Here is a 16,738-nt window from a genome sequence, read left to right on the forward strand (position 1 = left end):
TTCAATTTATATTCATGATTTATTTTTCAATAAATTCTTTTTTTTTTTCGGAGGGTCATTCAAGTGCTGGAGAGATGCTTGTAATGTTACAAAGGACAATGAAAAGCACCATTCAAAATAGCTTGGTTTTGATTAAAATGGAGTCATAATGTACAATTTCTAATCAACATAGGCTCCATTTCACCAACTGTTATGAACACATTAAATATAATAACTCTTCATTTACATCAGCAGGCCATTTCTATACTACAAGCATCACAAAATACAGCAAAAATTGCAGGTCTTTAGGCTTTGCTTTTTCGACACTGCTTTAAACCGTCTTCAAGAGCTGCAAGAGCCTTATCAGCATTGGTCTTTTTGCAGTTGTATCCCATGAGCCCAATCCGCAATACCTAAAAGTCAGAGCATTGGATAATTATTCCTCCGTGTGGTTAAAAGCATCATCATGCGCTTGCGTATTGTTAAAAAGCTTTTGCTCACCATGCCAACGGAGGGCCCGAGTCCTCCTGTAAACTCGATCTGGTGATGCTTCATTATGTAAGCCAGCAGTTCCTTCCAGTTATACCCCTCAGGAATGGCAATGGTGGTGACTGAGGGCAATCTCAGATCCTTTTGAGACATTGTAATCTTTAACTCCATTCTTTAGGGTACAGTACATTATTCTCAGAATTAGTGAAGCAAAGTCAACAACAAAGTTACCTTGTCCTTAATAAACAGCTTCAATCCCAGATCTTCCAAGCCCTTCCAGAGATGCTGTGCGACCTCTGTGTGATGCCTCCATGAGTTCTCAAGACCCTTGAAAAGACCGTTTGAAATTCTTAATAATGTGACATCAGATATTACTCATTAATTTTTTTTTAACTAATGTCCTAATTGCCAGTTAGTTGGAAATATTTGTAATATATATGCATTACTATTCAAATAAATGCAACCAGATTGGTGTTGTCATGATACTGAATTTCAGTATTAATCAGTACTAAAATAAAACAAAGATTCCTGCTAACAGGGTTCTTACGGGTGCTGGAAATCCTGGAAAAGGCTTGATTTTTAATATAGTGTTTTCAAGGTTAGAAAAGTGCTTTGATTTTGGACAAAGTGCTTGAACCTGCTTGAATTTGAGTTTGCAGGGCTCAAAATTTGACTGTTTTGATTGCATGTTCGCACGATTTTATCTATGTGACCTCAAAATATATTTAGGAGCATATGTGCGAGTGCATAAATTGTTGTCGTGCGATCAGTTTTCATTGCAAAATGTTCACCGCATGCGCGTATTTATGGAGCTAATAATAAGCCAAAACAATCTGAATTTGAAGTGTGTTCAACTGAATTATTAACAATTGTAAGTTAATAATACTGATTATAAGCTATTAGAAATTTTTGAATTTGTATTTCTTAACTTGATTATTGAACATCTGAAGTTTAAGACAACTTAATTTTTTAAGTCAGAATTTTAAAGAACTTTTGATTTTTTTTGGTTCTGAATTCAAAGACTGCAGATACTGGGTATGTAAAAATACAGTTTTAAGTTTTTAAGAATTCTAATTAACACAATTTAAATTCATATTGTTTTGGCACTATTAGCTTTCTATGCATTTCTATGCAGGAGACATTCACCCTTAATGCATCTTTGCACCTGAAATACCAATCCAATGACTGTAAAAACAATAACAATGCACATAAAATATCATGAACGACTAGTCATGAAAGTTTGGTACTACACACAAACAAAATCTGACTGTAAGCTTATTTCGTGAGATATAAACTTTAAGTAGAAAGGGACCAAACTTAAAAACATCCAATAACTGAACTTTTTATATTTATTTACTTATTTTTTTATCATTTTTGGGTGAACTATCCCAATAAATCTATGCTCGAAAGTACTCAAGAATTTAAGTTGAAATGTCATATTGAGTTTTTTAAAATGTCACAATGGAACGTGCCATAAATGTGAAAAAGTACATACAACATATATAAACGTAAATAACCGTGGTTATTAGGTGCTGGAAAAGCATACAAATGCACCTTGAAAGTGCTTGAAAAGTGCTGGAGTTTGAAGTTGGAAAAGGTGCAAGAACCTTGGGCTAATATCTAAGCAATGTTGAGCGCGTACTTAAACGGTGCTGATTTGCCATTGTGTTCATGTGCTCAACAGAAATGACTGTGATTGGCCATGAAGGTCATCAGTTCACCACAATTCACCACTGTTTACCCAGTGCAAATGCAGATACAGACAGACAGTTATTTCACAGCGCTTAAATGTTAGCAGGAAAAGGATGTTTTTAAAATGTCAGTACCAATTGGTACCGTAATTCAATATTGTGACAACACTAAAACAGAAAATATAGTGTAAATAAATTTAGCAAGAATGCATTAAATGAATCAAACTTTATATTTCTAATGTTGCATAAATATACTGAAACAAGGAATGTCATCTTGCACAAAGACACTAGCCTAGGCAGCAAAGCTGTTTTTATTAGCATTCAGAAAACATCTTAAGTAGCAGATCGGTATATTGAAATCTTTTCTGAAGGATCATGAGATGCTTAATCATGAGGAGTAATGATGCTGAGAGTTCAGATTTGAGTTACAGGAATAATTTACATTTTTATCACATATAATTTACAATTATATCACTCAGTCATGCCAATTATTTGTTATTCCCCATTAAAACTGAAAAAAAAACTGGTAACCGTTATCTGGTAATTGAAGCAGACATTATACATTTTCGGGCAGCATTTTTTTCTTTAAAAATAATGAAAGGGATCATGAGTTGCCATCTGTATTTTGTACTTTTCTCAGACATCATAATTGATGCTGCTTTGCTCGGGGTTTTCAAATGTGATAGTTTTGCATTTTAAAATGACCAGGATGTTTATATAGGGCATGGAGTTTTGTTTTTTTACATCCAAAAAAAAAAAAAAAAAGTTTATAAAACCTTAAAAAATATCCTTAGTGAGCATAAGAAAAAAAGAAAGAAAATCTACAGAAAGCTGGGAGTGTGTACAGTATAATACGTTTATAATAAATGCCGGAAATCTAAGCCTAGTTATTGTTTAAACAAAAATACAACTGACAAAAAAAAGTAGAAGACTTTTAGTGTAAATATTTAACCTGCTATGAGTTAATTATGACCAGCTTGGTGTTAAATGTTTAAATATCGAGTAAAATGTGAGGAAATCTCCTACCGTTTCAGCAAGGATGGCTAGACTTTCCCTCAGGGCAAAGAAACCAGACACAGGTCCTGTGTGATGGTATCTGAAACGTAGTTAGTTTTTAGACAATCCTTAATTCAATACTCCAGACCAGTGCTTCCCAACAGGGGGTCCCAGCCCACACGGAGGCCTCAGCGAGCTCAATGGGTGGTCACGTTATATTTAAAAAAAAATGTAGCAGTGGACAATTAGGAGAATAATCATGTTCCCTTGGTTCATTTTATCCCCCACGAACTGCCAAGGTATGGATTTGCAACCCATTTGTCAACAAATCAGGAGAATGCACCATGTCTGTGCAAGAAGATCAACTGATGGAGATCACAAATGACGACAGCCTTTAAGGGGCCGTTAGCAAATCGCATAGTTCTAGAGTTTGCACAAGCGTTGTTGACCGGTCTGTGGTGATCAAAAGGTTGAGAACTAGGGTTGGGCATCTAAGCTATAATGCCGATCCGATACGCATCTCGATACAAAGAATACGATCCGATATATTAGCGATACATTTATGACATATTGCGATGCGACACGATACGATTCACACCCATATCACGATACGATGCGATATTTCAGCACTAACTAATTAAATCAAGTTTATGAGATTATGTAAAAGAGGATGCTGTGCCATTGAATGAGTTTGATTATTTATTAACCAAGCAAAACCAAGACTTTTTTTACAAACTGGCTCTTCTCTCAGAGCCAGAGTGTCAGTTTACAGTAGAGGGCCATTTTAGAACCTATAGCACATATTATTTAAGTATTTTCAAGATAAACAGAATGTATAAGTGCAATATATATTAAAATATATATATTTGCACTCTTTCAACATAAAGGATTACCATTGCACAACAAGAATTGTGATTTTAACTTTTCAACTATGAAAACAAGTTTTACAAAGATATATTTTGCCACTGATTATTCAAAACTTAAGGTTGTGAACTAGCAGTGTTATACTGCTTTGAAACATCACTGTCACTGTAAACAACAGGCTAATAAAAATATAACAAACCAGCAATCTTCTTGCTGTGAGGTGGTCAAACTACCCACTGTGCCACCCATTATTTTTATCATTATTATTATTATTATTAATATTATTATTATTATAATTAAATAAAAATTAACAGGAGGAGGTGTTTAAAACCGCCTAGTGCGGCAGTATAGAGAGGGCGGCGTCTGCAACACCCAGTTATATCCGCGCATAGGGTGGCAGAATAGAGGTCCGCGACACCCGCGCGTCCTCGGTTATATCCGCGCATAGGGCGGCAGAATAGAGGTCCGCGACACCCGCTCGTCCTCAGTTATATCCGCGCATAGGGCGGCAGAATAGAGGTCCGCGACACCCGCGCGTCCTCAGTTATTTCCGCGCATAGGGCGGCAGAATAGAGGTCCGCGACACCCGCGCGTCCTCAGTTATATCCGCGCATAAGGCGGCAGAATAGAGGTCCGCGACACGTCACTTCATTTTCATAACCGGTCACTTTCGTTTTCACATTGGGGTTGAGGGCGGCGTGATCGTCCTCTGCCTAGAGCAGCAGTTCAGCTTGCTCCGGCCCTGCAGATGAACAATGCAATAACATCCGTTATTGGCATAGAGCGCACAAAACTTTTGCGCATGGAAAAAAAAAACTTGCAATGCTTTTCTCACCACTTTTGGAGCTGGTAGCTACAGTTCAAGCAGTGCGAAAGCCGGTGATGTAGGAACACTGGAAGATGCTTTCACAACAACACCGTGGCGCCGCTTCAAGTGAGATTTCAGATTAGTCGTACTGCCCGCGTATTTTATAGATGCGCGGCACATTTTGCAAATTGCATCTGTCCTGTCAAGTCGTCCATCCTTAAATCCATAATGTTGCCATACTTTAGATTTAAAACTCAGTGGGGAATAAAATGTTTGTTTTGCTTCTCGCGCTTTCTGAGGGCGCACCACTAGCTTCATCCGCACACCTGATACACTGAGTTGTAGTGTAAGTGTACACATCCGCAAATCCGTTGCTAAGGCTTACTTTATGTAGGTCGATTAAATTATGCGCCAAAAACAGGTTGACAACACTTGTTAATAAATAAAAAATACATTCTATATTAAAAAAATAAGCCGTATCTCGGAAAAACCGATGCATCTCGCAAAAACCGATGCATCTCGATTTGCTTCCAAAATTTCATTCATCCTCTGCTGCTCAACCGATGCACTCACATCGTGCACGCGCATGACCGCGTATCGATACATATCGATTAATCTTCCCATCCCTATTGAGAACCACTGCCCTAGCTGACCAAATATGTACAAATTTGTAATCCGTCCTCCACACAAAAGACAGTCTCACTGATTCGCCTCGCAGCAAATCTCAAACTAATTGGTAGAGCATAACTAATAACCTGCAAGTATTAAATTGTAATAGCCTATTTTTTCCCTTATACACCAGTGTAAATACTGATATTTTTGTCATTGAATTTCAAAATAGGCCAATTTAAAGGACAAAGCCTTACGTTTTTTCAGTTAAAATTGACCTACTGATGTTTTGCTTTTATATTTTACATTAGGCTTTTATTTGTGCATAACCATATCTAGATATAGTAATAAACATACCGTTAGTTTGAAAACATTTTTTTTGGTCATTATTACTGCAAACTTGTTTGAGCGACAATATCATTAAATGTGGAGGGGGGGCTTACAATATTTTCCGGGGAAAAAGAGGGCCTCAGGCAAAAAAAAAAGATTGGGAACCTCTGCTCTAGACCACTGTTTTCCAACTTCCCAATTCCTGGAAGCACACAAACAATACATATTTTGGATGTCTCCCTTATCTTAACCAATCATTTTAGGTTTTGGAGTCCCTTAATGTTTTGATGAGTTGATTTAGGTGTTTTTGGTTTAAGAGAAGTTGAAAATGTGTATTGCTGGTGTGCCTTTAGCAACAGGGTTGGGAAACACTGGAACAATAGGAACACAAATGGATTAGCTTAGAAACTTACATTCTGTCTGGTTTGCCATCATTACCCCAGTAATTGGACAAATAGTTCATATCAAGGAGGTAGGACACTGGTTTTGTTTTCCTGTTAAACATCTTCTGGCTATATTGAATTGGAGAGAAAATGGACAACATTAGTGGAATCAGCTAATTATTAGAATGATTTTGTGTATAAAAAAAACTCATTCATTCACAAAAACCTCTCCTCACCATGCTCTTTCATTGAATGAAATCGGCGCTGTGCCGGGTGGAGCATTCAAGGCCTTTTGGGATCCAGTGTACAGGATATCGATTTCTACAAAGAAAAAAAAAGATTATTTATGTAGTACACAAATAGTTGAGTTCACTCCACAAGGTTTAAATCACAAAGATTTCTATTGTGCACATGGTAAATAACATGCTTTTCTCTGGTTCTCCACTCACTTTGTTGGTCCATTAAAAGTGGAGCAGCTCCCAATGATGCCACTGAATCCACTAAAAGCAAACAGTTGTGTCTGTACAGAGGAAATGATGTAATAGAGGTATATCATTCAAATCAACACATTTTTACATTTAATTAACTACATAATGTTGTGTAATATACTAGGATTTTACTTATAATTTATTCCCTTTGTACAATCCATTTGCAACTTATATGACTTGATTTAAATGGGCTATGAACTTAGAATTCCTTATAAAATGTTTGTATGACATAATAAAGGTCATTATATAATGAAAGCATTCTGTAAGTTTCAGAGCTCAAAGCTTTCTCATTAGTATAACTGCAACTGCACTAACAGCAACCATCAATTAAATTCCTGCCTCACAAAGCTTTGCTGATCCGTCTCCCTTTTCTCTATCCCACTTATATTAAAGCCAGTCTGCCAAAACTATAAGTTGTGGAATGAGCCTATCTATTAAACTCTACCTCTGCAGAAGATCAGTGTCTTCTTCTGCATCACTGAATTTTTAGCTCCACCCCACTGATGAATGCAAAAGTATTAAGTGGGAAGTTGTGGAAAAGCACTGTCTTCCTATTGCTTTTCTTCTGTGTATGATCTTGTGTATGTCTATGCTTTTTTTCATTGTAATGTGAAGTAAATCCACACTTTGCTAATGAATCATTAGCAAACACTTGACCACAGCAATGCAATCATGTTTTCCGCCTTTGTTGTGTTTGTTTACACTTGCCTTTAATCTTCCAAAACCTGTACTATGCATGTGCATGATTTCAAAGATGCTCTTACTGGTTGTTTACACGGACACAAAAACAGCAGCATTTTCAAAAACGTCCACTTTTATTACGTATTTTTAATTTTGATTTGTGCATATTCAGTCCCAAAAGTTCTCTTGTTGTGAAAAGTTTTAAGGCCAATGGAAAACGGTTAGTGCCAGCAAAACCCAACTGTTTTGTTTTCTTGAGTGTCTGGTCCCGTTTGGACCACAAAGCTGCCAATAAACCCACCAAACAGAAAGCAGGTGACTAACTAGAGTGCATGTTCTGCAACTGCGTGAGAGGAGTCTTTCTAAACCCGCAGGAGGCGGTAGTCTGTTTTCTCTTTCCACAAAGGTTAACCAGAACTTCCGACGTGCACATGCAAAATGTAAACATAGCAATGTTTAGGACCTTTACACAATAATTGTCACTCACCACTGAGGGATTTGCTTGTGCAAATATATCCAATAGCCTTAAAATAATTTTTTGCAAAGATTTGAGAAATATAATTTTTATATGCTAAATCGAGCCAACTCAATATGATATTAACTAGATGGTCTTTTTCAATGCAAATGTATCTTCAACTTTTTTCTCAGCATGAATGGGTGGGGAGCAGTGAAAGGGGAAAGATTGGCATAGGACCTCGAGGAGGGAGTCGAACTTGGGTTGCCGTAAGCACTTGAGTGCCATGTGTCAACACACTAACTTTAATCAAAGAATGAAAAAGAACTTTTCCAAGAGCATACATTCCGCAATGTGTACATGAGTGCAACCATGAACATTAATGGCCCGTTTCCACTGACTGGTACAGGGCGGGTCTGTACGGGTCACTTTTATCAGGCTTACGTTTCTACTGCCAAAAGGGTACCAATGGAAAGTTACGACAGAAAGTTTGTTGACGTCATTCTGGCTCGAGGAAAGCTCGCTTAAAGTAAAGCTGTACAGGTCGTTCACATATCATATGAGAAGCATATGAGAAACAGATGCTTTATACACATAAATACTTGTGTATAAATGTTCATTACTAACCTTTTTATGAACATAGTTTAATTATCACTGCAGATCAATGACTGCAGCCTACAGTAACATCTGTAATTATATAACATAAATAAATTAGAACACATACAGACCCTTACAGTCTCCGATATGTTACCAATTACAGAAAAACTACACACAACATACTTTTATACCTTATTTGGGTTCAAAAACAAGCCCACAGTCAGTGCAAACCCCTTATCTGTATCTTTAATCTTCACCAGCACACGTAGCCTCTTGTTAGAAAGTAATTCCATCATTCCGAGTTCATAATAGTACAAAAGGAGATGATAATAGTTAAACATGGAAGTATGTTTTAGGTTTGTAAAAAGAATCATTTGTTCTGTTTTTTTTTCAAGCTTCTCCTTTGTTTTTTTCGTCCTTCACTTTCACGTTGTCGGTTTATGAAAGGATGGGATGTCAAAAGCACTTCAATAATCATGCACACGTTGCTATCATCAGCTCAAAGTTTATTTCAAATATAGACACGCATACGAGCTCTCTGAAAAAAGTAAAACCGCTTGCACTTTTAGACGCACTTTTAAAAACAAAAACAGGACAGGGAAGATTTTGTTCTTCTAGGCTTTGTTGCTGTCCATTCAGACGACAAGGTTTGTTTGAGCTTGGGTCGACCATGGCTCGTTATTATACATATATAGTATTACAGTGTAATGTCTCGGCTGTATATTTAAAAATGGTGTTTTTTTTTCTTTTTGTTTTCATTTTACTGCTAGTGACGTTTCTCTGTAAATCAATAGTGTTCAGCTGCGTGGCTAGCTCTGCCTTTTGGTACCCTTTTGCCGTGCTAGATACCCTTTGCAAATGGTACCCAAAAAGTGGTACGGTACGGTTCACTTTTGGGTACCTTTTGACCATGGAAACGGCCATAAAAGCGTATCGAACCACTCAGTGGAATTGGGCCATAAGTTCCTTGGTGCAGTTTACCAAATGGCAACCGGTGTTGCTAATAACGGGGTTAATACGTATAGCAACTCAACTTCAAATATTGATTTAATTCTGTACATCAATCTGAGATTTGCGCATGCAAAAAAAACACTTATTCATGATTTTTTCATACAAGACCCCAAAAGGGAAGCATTTAATTGATTTTCCATTAGAAGTCACCCAGTAAGCTAAATGATTGTATGATATTCTTACTTGCGACACACATCTCCAATTCCGTCCATTGGGTGCACCAAACCAGCTGATGACTCTCCATGTGTGAGAAAGAAGAGAACTGGCTTATGTTTGGCCAGAGCCTGTAGAAAGGTGAATGTTAGGTTTGTTGATCCAGTCATATACAGTAACTTTTAGGGTTTGTAAAAGACAAAATATGCAAAGGAAATTTGTCTTAACATCACATTTAAATGAAGCACAGTTTTACCTGTTCAATTTCTGCATTTGTGAAATGTCCTCCTGGTGCTTTTGCCAATGTGTGAACCTTTGCACCTGGTGTAAGAAAGGCAAGTGTGGTCTTATCAACAGATTATGATGAATTTTTACAGAACAGTGGACTGAAGTTATTATTGTTCATACCCATGCGCTCTGCAATTTCTGCGACTCGTTCCCCCCAGATTCCATTGACTGCAACCAAAACGCTTTCTCCGGGCTCCACGATGTTGAACACTGCACACTCCATTGCTGTGTGGCCAGAGCCACTCATGGCCAGAGTCATGCTGTTATTGGTCTGAAAAGCATACTGAATTCCCTGCTTGATCTCATTCATAATCTGCAACAAAATTTCAGCATTGGCTTTCAAACATAATGTCCACAATACATTTTAATCACTTGATTTTGATCTTTACTGATTCAATCAAAAGTAAAACATTTTAAGGTTGCGAAGCTGAAAGAGTGGATCTCTTTTACAGACTTACATTCTTAAATTTGAAAATATCTCAAATACATATTTTTTTTATTTGATGATTTTTACAATATTGCTAATTTATTAACAATTGATAATGCATGAATTAACATGAACTTTAAAAAAAATTATTAATTCACAGTGCATTAAAGTTAGCAAATACACCTTTAGATTTTTTAGTAAATATTGAAACTATTAACAAACAATTGCTGTTTTTTTTTTAATAGAGTAATGGTTCACATCTCAACTGTATCACTTGACCCAATGAAAAATAAATAAATTGTTTCAAACAACATGTTCAATTTCCATGAGAACAATTTTATATATCCTGGCACAAAGTATATTTGTCTTGTTGTAGAAAGTCAATTATTTAAATTCTCTTTGTGTTCAAAAACATAAAGATAAAGCTTTGATCAAAACTTAAGTTCCCATAAAATGTTCATTTATCCATTTTTTTTCATGTAGGCTAATGGTTTCAACTCTAAAATATAAATAATTTGCCTTAATATGTTTTTAAGTCCATGAAAGCACAAAGCATATTGAGTTTCTGTTTAACACACATGCACTGGCCTTTGTGAGTAACCTTAACATTTTACATTGATCAACAAATATTTCTTAGTTGAGCTTTTAATCAAAAACATTTATATTTAACTATATTTTCAGCTTAAAATATATTTCTTGAAAAATGAAACAAAAAGTATTAAATTGAATTGAAAGATACATTTTTAATTGGTTGAAGTGCTCGAATTTTCTTTTTCAGTGTAATTCGTTAACTATATGTTATATATGTCTATGCGTTAATAACTATTTTGTTCAATAAGACTATTGAGTATTGAAAAATACTTTATAGAATAATATTAAATATTTTGTCATTATTAACCACATATTTTAAGTTTTTGTATTTAAAAAAATAAATATTAAAATAGAAGTCTTTGATTAACTTTTTATACATTATAACTAATCAAAAAATATTAATAATAATTGTAGATATTTATAAATATTAATATTTAGATGTTTTATTAGTTTAAAAGACACAATATGAATGTGCATATTTGAATATGAATTTTGAACATTATTTGTTGTTGTTTTATAACAAGTATAATATATAAGAGTATCGTATTCAGAGATATTTATATCTACATATCTATTGGTATTTAGAGTAGCCTATTTAAAATGCCTATTTAAAAAACAACCTTGCATTTTTTTTTTGTTATTAATAACATTTATTAAAAATAAACCAAGTAAACGATTTTTTCAGTTACGTGTATTAGGCTACATTTCTGCTGACTTTGAAGCCTTTTGTGTTTAACTAATTTTCCTTTCCATCAGTCCATCTAAAACAATTAAAGGCGTCGTTGCGTCAAACTAAAGTGTGAGATTTACCCCGAACATTTCCGAGTGCATGTGACCTATTATAGGTCTCCCTCCTGCCGCCAAAACACGAGGCGGCACATTGGATGGTCCTGGTCCAAACAAGTACCGCAACGGAGCCTCGAGCGGCCGGAGCATGCAGGCCGGTGGAGGGACGCTGAGAGACGACATCCCACGCTGAACACTTTGTTTGCCGGAGAGCGCGCTTTCCAGCGGCACCTGCTGCGTCAGGCGCGCGCACCTGGACAGGACAGTCCTCGGCATCATGATTCCTCTCGCTCTGCTGTTCGACTGAAGGATAAAACTCTGCGTTTCTCCAACATTTTAAATAAACAGGTCTTTGACCCCCGGTTCACACACCGACATGCGTCACGCTTTTGGCGCAAAACTTCTCCTCCCTTCATCTTCCAAACAAGGTATAGCGGTCCAGAAGTGCATACATGTTATTAACAGCATAACAACAGCTACAGCACCTGTGTGCTATCTAAGTTCCTGTACATCATGTTTTATGTCAGCTATACGTTTTCCTATTTTCGTCCTCTAGTCTAGAAGTCAATCTTATAACTCATGCCCTCCTGACAAAAACAAACAGAGCACACGTGTTTATCTGAGCTTTTTCACAGAGCTCAGCATCTCAGTGCTGGAAGAAGAAAATGCTATCGTGAAAGGAAGTTGTGTATTCATATTTAATAATATTTTTGAAAGGACATACGTGCTTAATCGCTCATATCTTTTCCTTTTAGCCCTAAACATGTCAAATAGACAAAAAGTGTGATTTTGTTTACATCCTTGTGTACAGACAGGTGCTGTATTGATCGATTTATTCTTCACTTGATTACGAGCTCAGTGGAGGAGTGTGCACTTCTCAACACAGTTGATTGGTTGACGTGAACAAACTGACATGCACACGGTAATGTATCCAGCTGACATTTCATTGGTCTGTGCAGCACATGGCAGTAGCTCTATTGGAGTAGACATGGCTAATGTGCATATCCATCTGAATTCTCTTATGTCCGTTAGCAATTTAGTCATTTTTAAGATCAGCTATCAAACGACAAATAGACATTTGTTCACGGTTACTTATGAATAATTTATGTTGATAAATTTTAAGAGATTCTAGGCAAGTGTGTCTGGTAGCTAAATGCACATTATTTAAATGTAAATATTTTATCATACAGTGCAGGATTACACTCACCAGCCACTTTATTAGGTGTTACTGCTTGTTAACGTAAATTTCTTTTTCGTCAAATAAGTTTTATTTAAGACACAGATTCGGAAAGAAAAGAATTTTGTTTACATATTTTGTCTTCAGCAAAAGGAAATAAGAAAATAAATTAAAAATAAATTTAAAAACACCCACATAACAAGCAAACTTGTTACAAAGACCTATGTGAACAACAGAGTATGATGACAAAGCAAATTAAAACATTACAGAAATGATGCATTATTATAAGAGGTTTTTTTAAGGTAACGAATAAAAGGATTCCAAATTTTGTCAAACTGGTAAAGTTATTTTTCCAAATAATATCTAATTCACTCCAAATGTAACGTAATTTCCCCAAGCCACAGTTTACATGTAGAGGCCCCCCCCCCCCCCCCCCCCCCCCCGCCAAAAAAAAAAAAAACAGTAACAGTAGCTTCTTGGCAGTAGTTAAACAGTATAAGATAGATTTGTGTTGTGTATTTGACAACAAATGTGTTTGTTCAGAGAATCCCAGAATTAAAAGCATTGGATCCAATTGTAACTGCATCTTCAACACCTCAGAAAGCACTTCAAAAATTTCATTCCAATAATTCTGTATCTTAGAACAAAAAATAAAACTGAGATAGATCTGCATCTGATGAATTACATTTGTCGCAAAGAGGTGAAATATTTTGGAAGATTTGATTAATTTTTTTCTTTGAGTAGCGTAACCTATGGATTATTTGAAATAATGTTTTGGAATAGGACAACATCCAGAATTATTAGAATGCTTAATAATATCCACCAAACCTGATTTCCTCTGCACATTTCTTCCAAACTGACCAAACGTTTCTTCTGAAATTTCCATTCTCAATTCTTTCTCCCACTCTTTCTTAAAACATTTTAACGTACATTTCTTATCAGCCGATTACATGGCAGCAACTCAGTGCATTTAGGCATGTAGACATGGTCAAGACAATCTGCTGCAGTTCAAACCGAGCATCAGAATGGGGAAGAAAGGAGATTTAAGTGACCTTGAGTGTAGCATGGTTGTTGTGCCAGACAGGCTGGTCTGAGTATTTCAGAAACTGCTGATCTACTGGGGTTTTTAAACACAACCATCTCTAGGGTTTACAGAAAATGGCCTGAAAAAGAGAAAATATTCAGTGAGCGGCAGTTCGGTGGGCGCAAATGCCTTGTTGATGCAAGAGGTCAGAGGAGAATGCCTAACTGGTTCGAGCTGAAAGGAAGGCAACAGTGACCCAAATATCCACTTGTTACAACAGAGGTATGCAGAAGAGCATCTCTGAATGCACAATACGACCAGCCTTGAGGCAGATGGGCTACAGCAGCAGAAGACCACACCGGGTGCCACTCCACTCCTGTCAGCTAAGAACAGGAAACTGAGGCTACACTTAGCAAAGGCTCATAAAAATTGGACAATAGAAGATTGAAAAAAACGTTGCCTGATCTGATGAGTCTCGATTTCTGCTGTGACGTTCAGTTGGTAGTTTCACAATTTGGTGTCAACAACATGAAAGCATGAATCCATCCTGCCTTGTATCAACTGTTCAGGCTGGTGGTGGTGTAATGGTGTGGGGGATATATTCTTGGCACACTTTGGGCCCATTAGTACCAATTTAGCATCATGTCAAAGCCACAGCCTACCCAAGTATTGTTGCTGACCACGTTCATCCGTTTATGACCACAGTCTATCCATCTTCTTATAGTATAATTAATGAACATGACAATGAGTTCACTGTACTTAATTGACCTCCACAGTCACCAGATCTCAATCCAATAGGGCACCTTTGGCATGTGGTGGAACAGGAGATTTGCATCCGGCAAATCTGCAGCAACTACCTGATGCTGTGATATCGACATGGACCAAAATCTCTGAGGTATATATCCAGTAACTTGTTGAATCTGTGCCATTAAGGATGAAGGCAGTTCTGAAGGCAAAAGGGGGTCCAACTTGGCTCTAGCAATGTGTACTTAATAATAAAAGTATAATATAATAATAAAGTGGCCGGTGAGTGTATGTGTATTTAATAATTAATAATAATTATAATAATGTAGAGTGTCTATTCATGCTAATAATTACTTTGGCTTAGAAACTGTTATATTGTAGTAGTATTAATAACAATTTTTATTGTAGTTTTATTATTGTTATTATTAATGACTCTATTCATGTTTATTTACTTTGCTCATACACAGTTTTAGAAAAATGGCCATGATTTTGACATTTAATGATTATTAATTGAAAAAATAATGTTACTTATGATTTTATTAATTTGGCTCATAGTTACGGAAAGGTCCTAAAAGGGTCGTAATGGTTGATAATTAATAGTACCTCATTATTTATAATAATGATTAGACCAGCTATTCATACTTATATAGTCCTAAATATGGTCATATGCTCAAAGAGTAATTACAACATTATTCATTATTATTAATGTATTGCATGTTCGGTGTGCATATCCATTAAAAAATCAAATGTGTTAATATAAGGCCTGTCTAATATTATAATGATTGCTGATTGACCATATTTCTATAACTCTGTATGAGGAAAGTAAATCTATAACATGAACAGACTGTGCTGTTCCCACTTAGAGCTAAAATGCTTACTCTGTACAAAAGTGCCTGATGAGAACAGTGATTCTCAAACGCAGCGGTCTTGTGTCATAGAAAGCAGATGCTGATGTCAGAACGGGGACTTTGGCCCGAGCACTGTTCTCCATCACTTATCCAACAGTAAATAATTAGTCTACACAGTAAATAAGTGGAAATGCAATGTTTACCTTTGTGTGGCCTTTGCACTGTGGTGGAGCTCGACACCCACAGTACAGGCCAAAGACACACACACCAGCTCATGCCATGCTTTTGTGAAAGACACGACGCATGCCCTGATGTAACGCTTGTCTTGGCTATTGGAGGCTTTCAGACTGACCTTGAACCCACTAAACTACTATGCAAAAATGTATTCAACGTGTGTTTGCAGGCAACATTTACATTGATGTGTAATGTAGCGAGCAGAATTATGTCAGATTGACAGTAGATGGAGCTGTTCTGCACAAACTATTTTACTTCTGATGTTACATTTTGGTCTGATTTTTAAAATAGTAAAACCTTAAAAAAGATTACAAATACATAATATTAGGGGAAACAAATGCAATTGTCAACAGCAGCTAGTGGAGAAAAATTCAGAGACAACTTGGAAATTCTCAATTAGGCTGCTCTGGATGTACAATTTATGATTTAAAATGCTTTATGTATAGAAAAATTGTGTAAATAGCAAATAAAAATACTCAAAATGACAAAATTACAGGTTTCCATACATCTTTGTATTTTGTACAACACGATAAATGTGTGTTGGAATAACCCAGATTTTCAATCACAACAATTAAAACTTTTATTTTATAAACAACAAGCAATATTTAACATTACTCAAACCCATACCTAATAAACCTAATTCATTAAAATGGGTGATTCATACACACACTTGAAATTAGAATTAATAGCCTAAAAGGGCTAATAATTTTGGCCTTAAAATGTTTTTTTTTTATTTATTAAAAACTGCTTTTATTCTACCCAAAATAAAACAATTAAACTTTTTCCAGAAGAAAAAATATCATCAGACATACTGTGAAAATGTCCTTGCTCTGTTAAACATAATTTGGGAAATGATTAAAAAAGAAAAAAAAATCAAAGAGGGGCTAATAATTGTGACTTCAACTGTGTGTGTGTGTGTGTGTGTGTGTGTGTGTGTGTGTGTGTGTGTGTGTGTGTGTGTGTGTGTGTGTGTGTGTGTGTGCTGAGGTAAATGGTTGAGAAGAAATGTAATGTTTTAATTTTATTGTGGTGCTTTTAATTATATTTATATCTGGAGCCTGTTGATCTTTGATACGCAACCCTTAA

At 36.1% G+C, this 16,738-nt stretch overlaps 1 protein-coding gene and 1 long non-coding RNA gene across 3 annotated transcripts in view; both read right to left on the reverse strand.

Annotated features, from left to right (window-relative positions):
• agxtb (alanine--glyoxylate aminotransferase b) lies at positions 1-11,937 on the reverse strand. 2 transcript variants are annotated; one of them, XR_015477974.1, is made up of 11 exons: positions 11,650-11,937; positions 9,942-10,134; positions 9,790-9,854; positions 9,564-9,664; positions 6,599-6,669; positions 6,386-6,470; positions 5,465-6,278; positions 3,186-3,632; positions 700-795; positions 481-609; positions 1-392 (listed from the first exon to the last, which is right to left on the reverse strand). XR_015477974.1 is itself a non-coding variant. In NM_213162.1 (11 exon segments), coding segments are annotated over 11 exon segments (1,272 nt in total). In that variant the 5' UTR covers positions 11,905-11,912; the 3' UTR covers positions 1-284.
• LOC148679736 (uncharacterized) overlaps positions 1-16,738 on the reverse strand; it is an 807,653-nt gene that overhangs the window by 616,400 nt on the left and 174,515 nt on the right. The gene's annotated exons all lie outside the window — the stretch shown is intronic.

This window comes from Danio rerio, chromosome 2 (genome assembly GCF_052040795.2).
Source record: "Danio rerio strain M-AB ecotype USA chromosome 2, GRCz13ab, whole genome shotgun sequence".
In the NCBI taxonomy this organism is placed as follows: domain Eukaryota; kingdom Metazoa; phylum Chordata; class Actinopteri; order Cypriniformes; family Danionidae; genus Danio; species Danio rerio.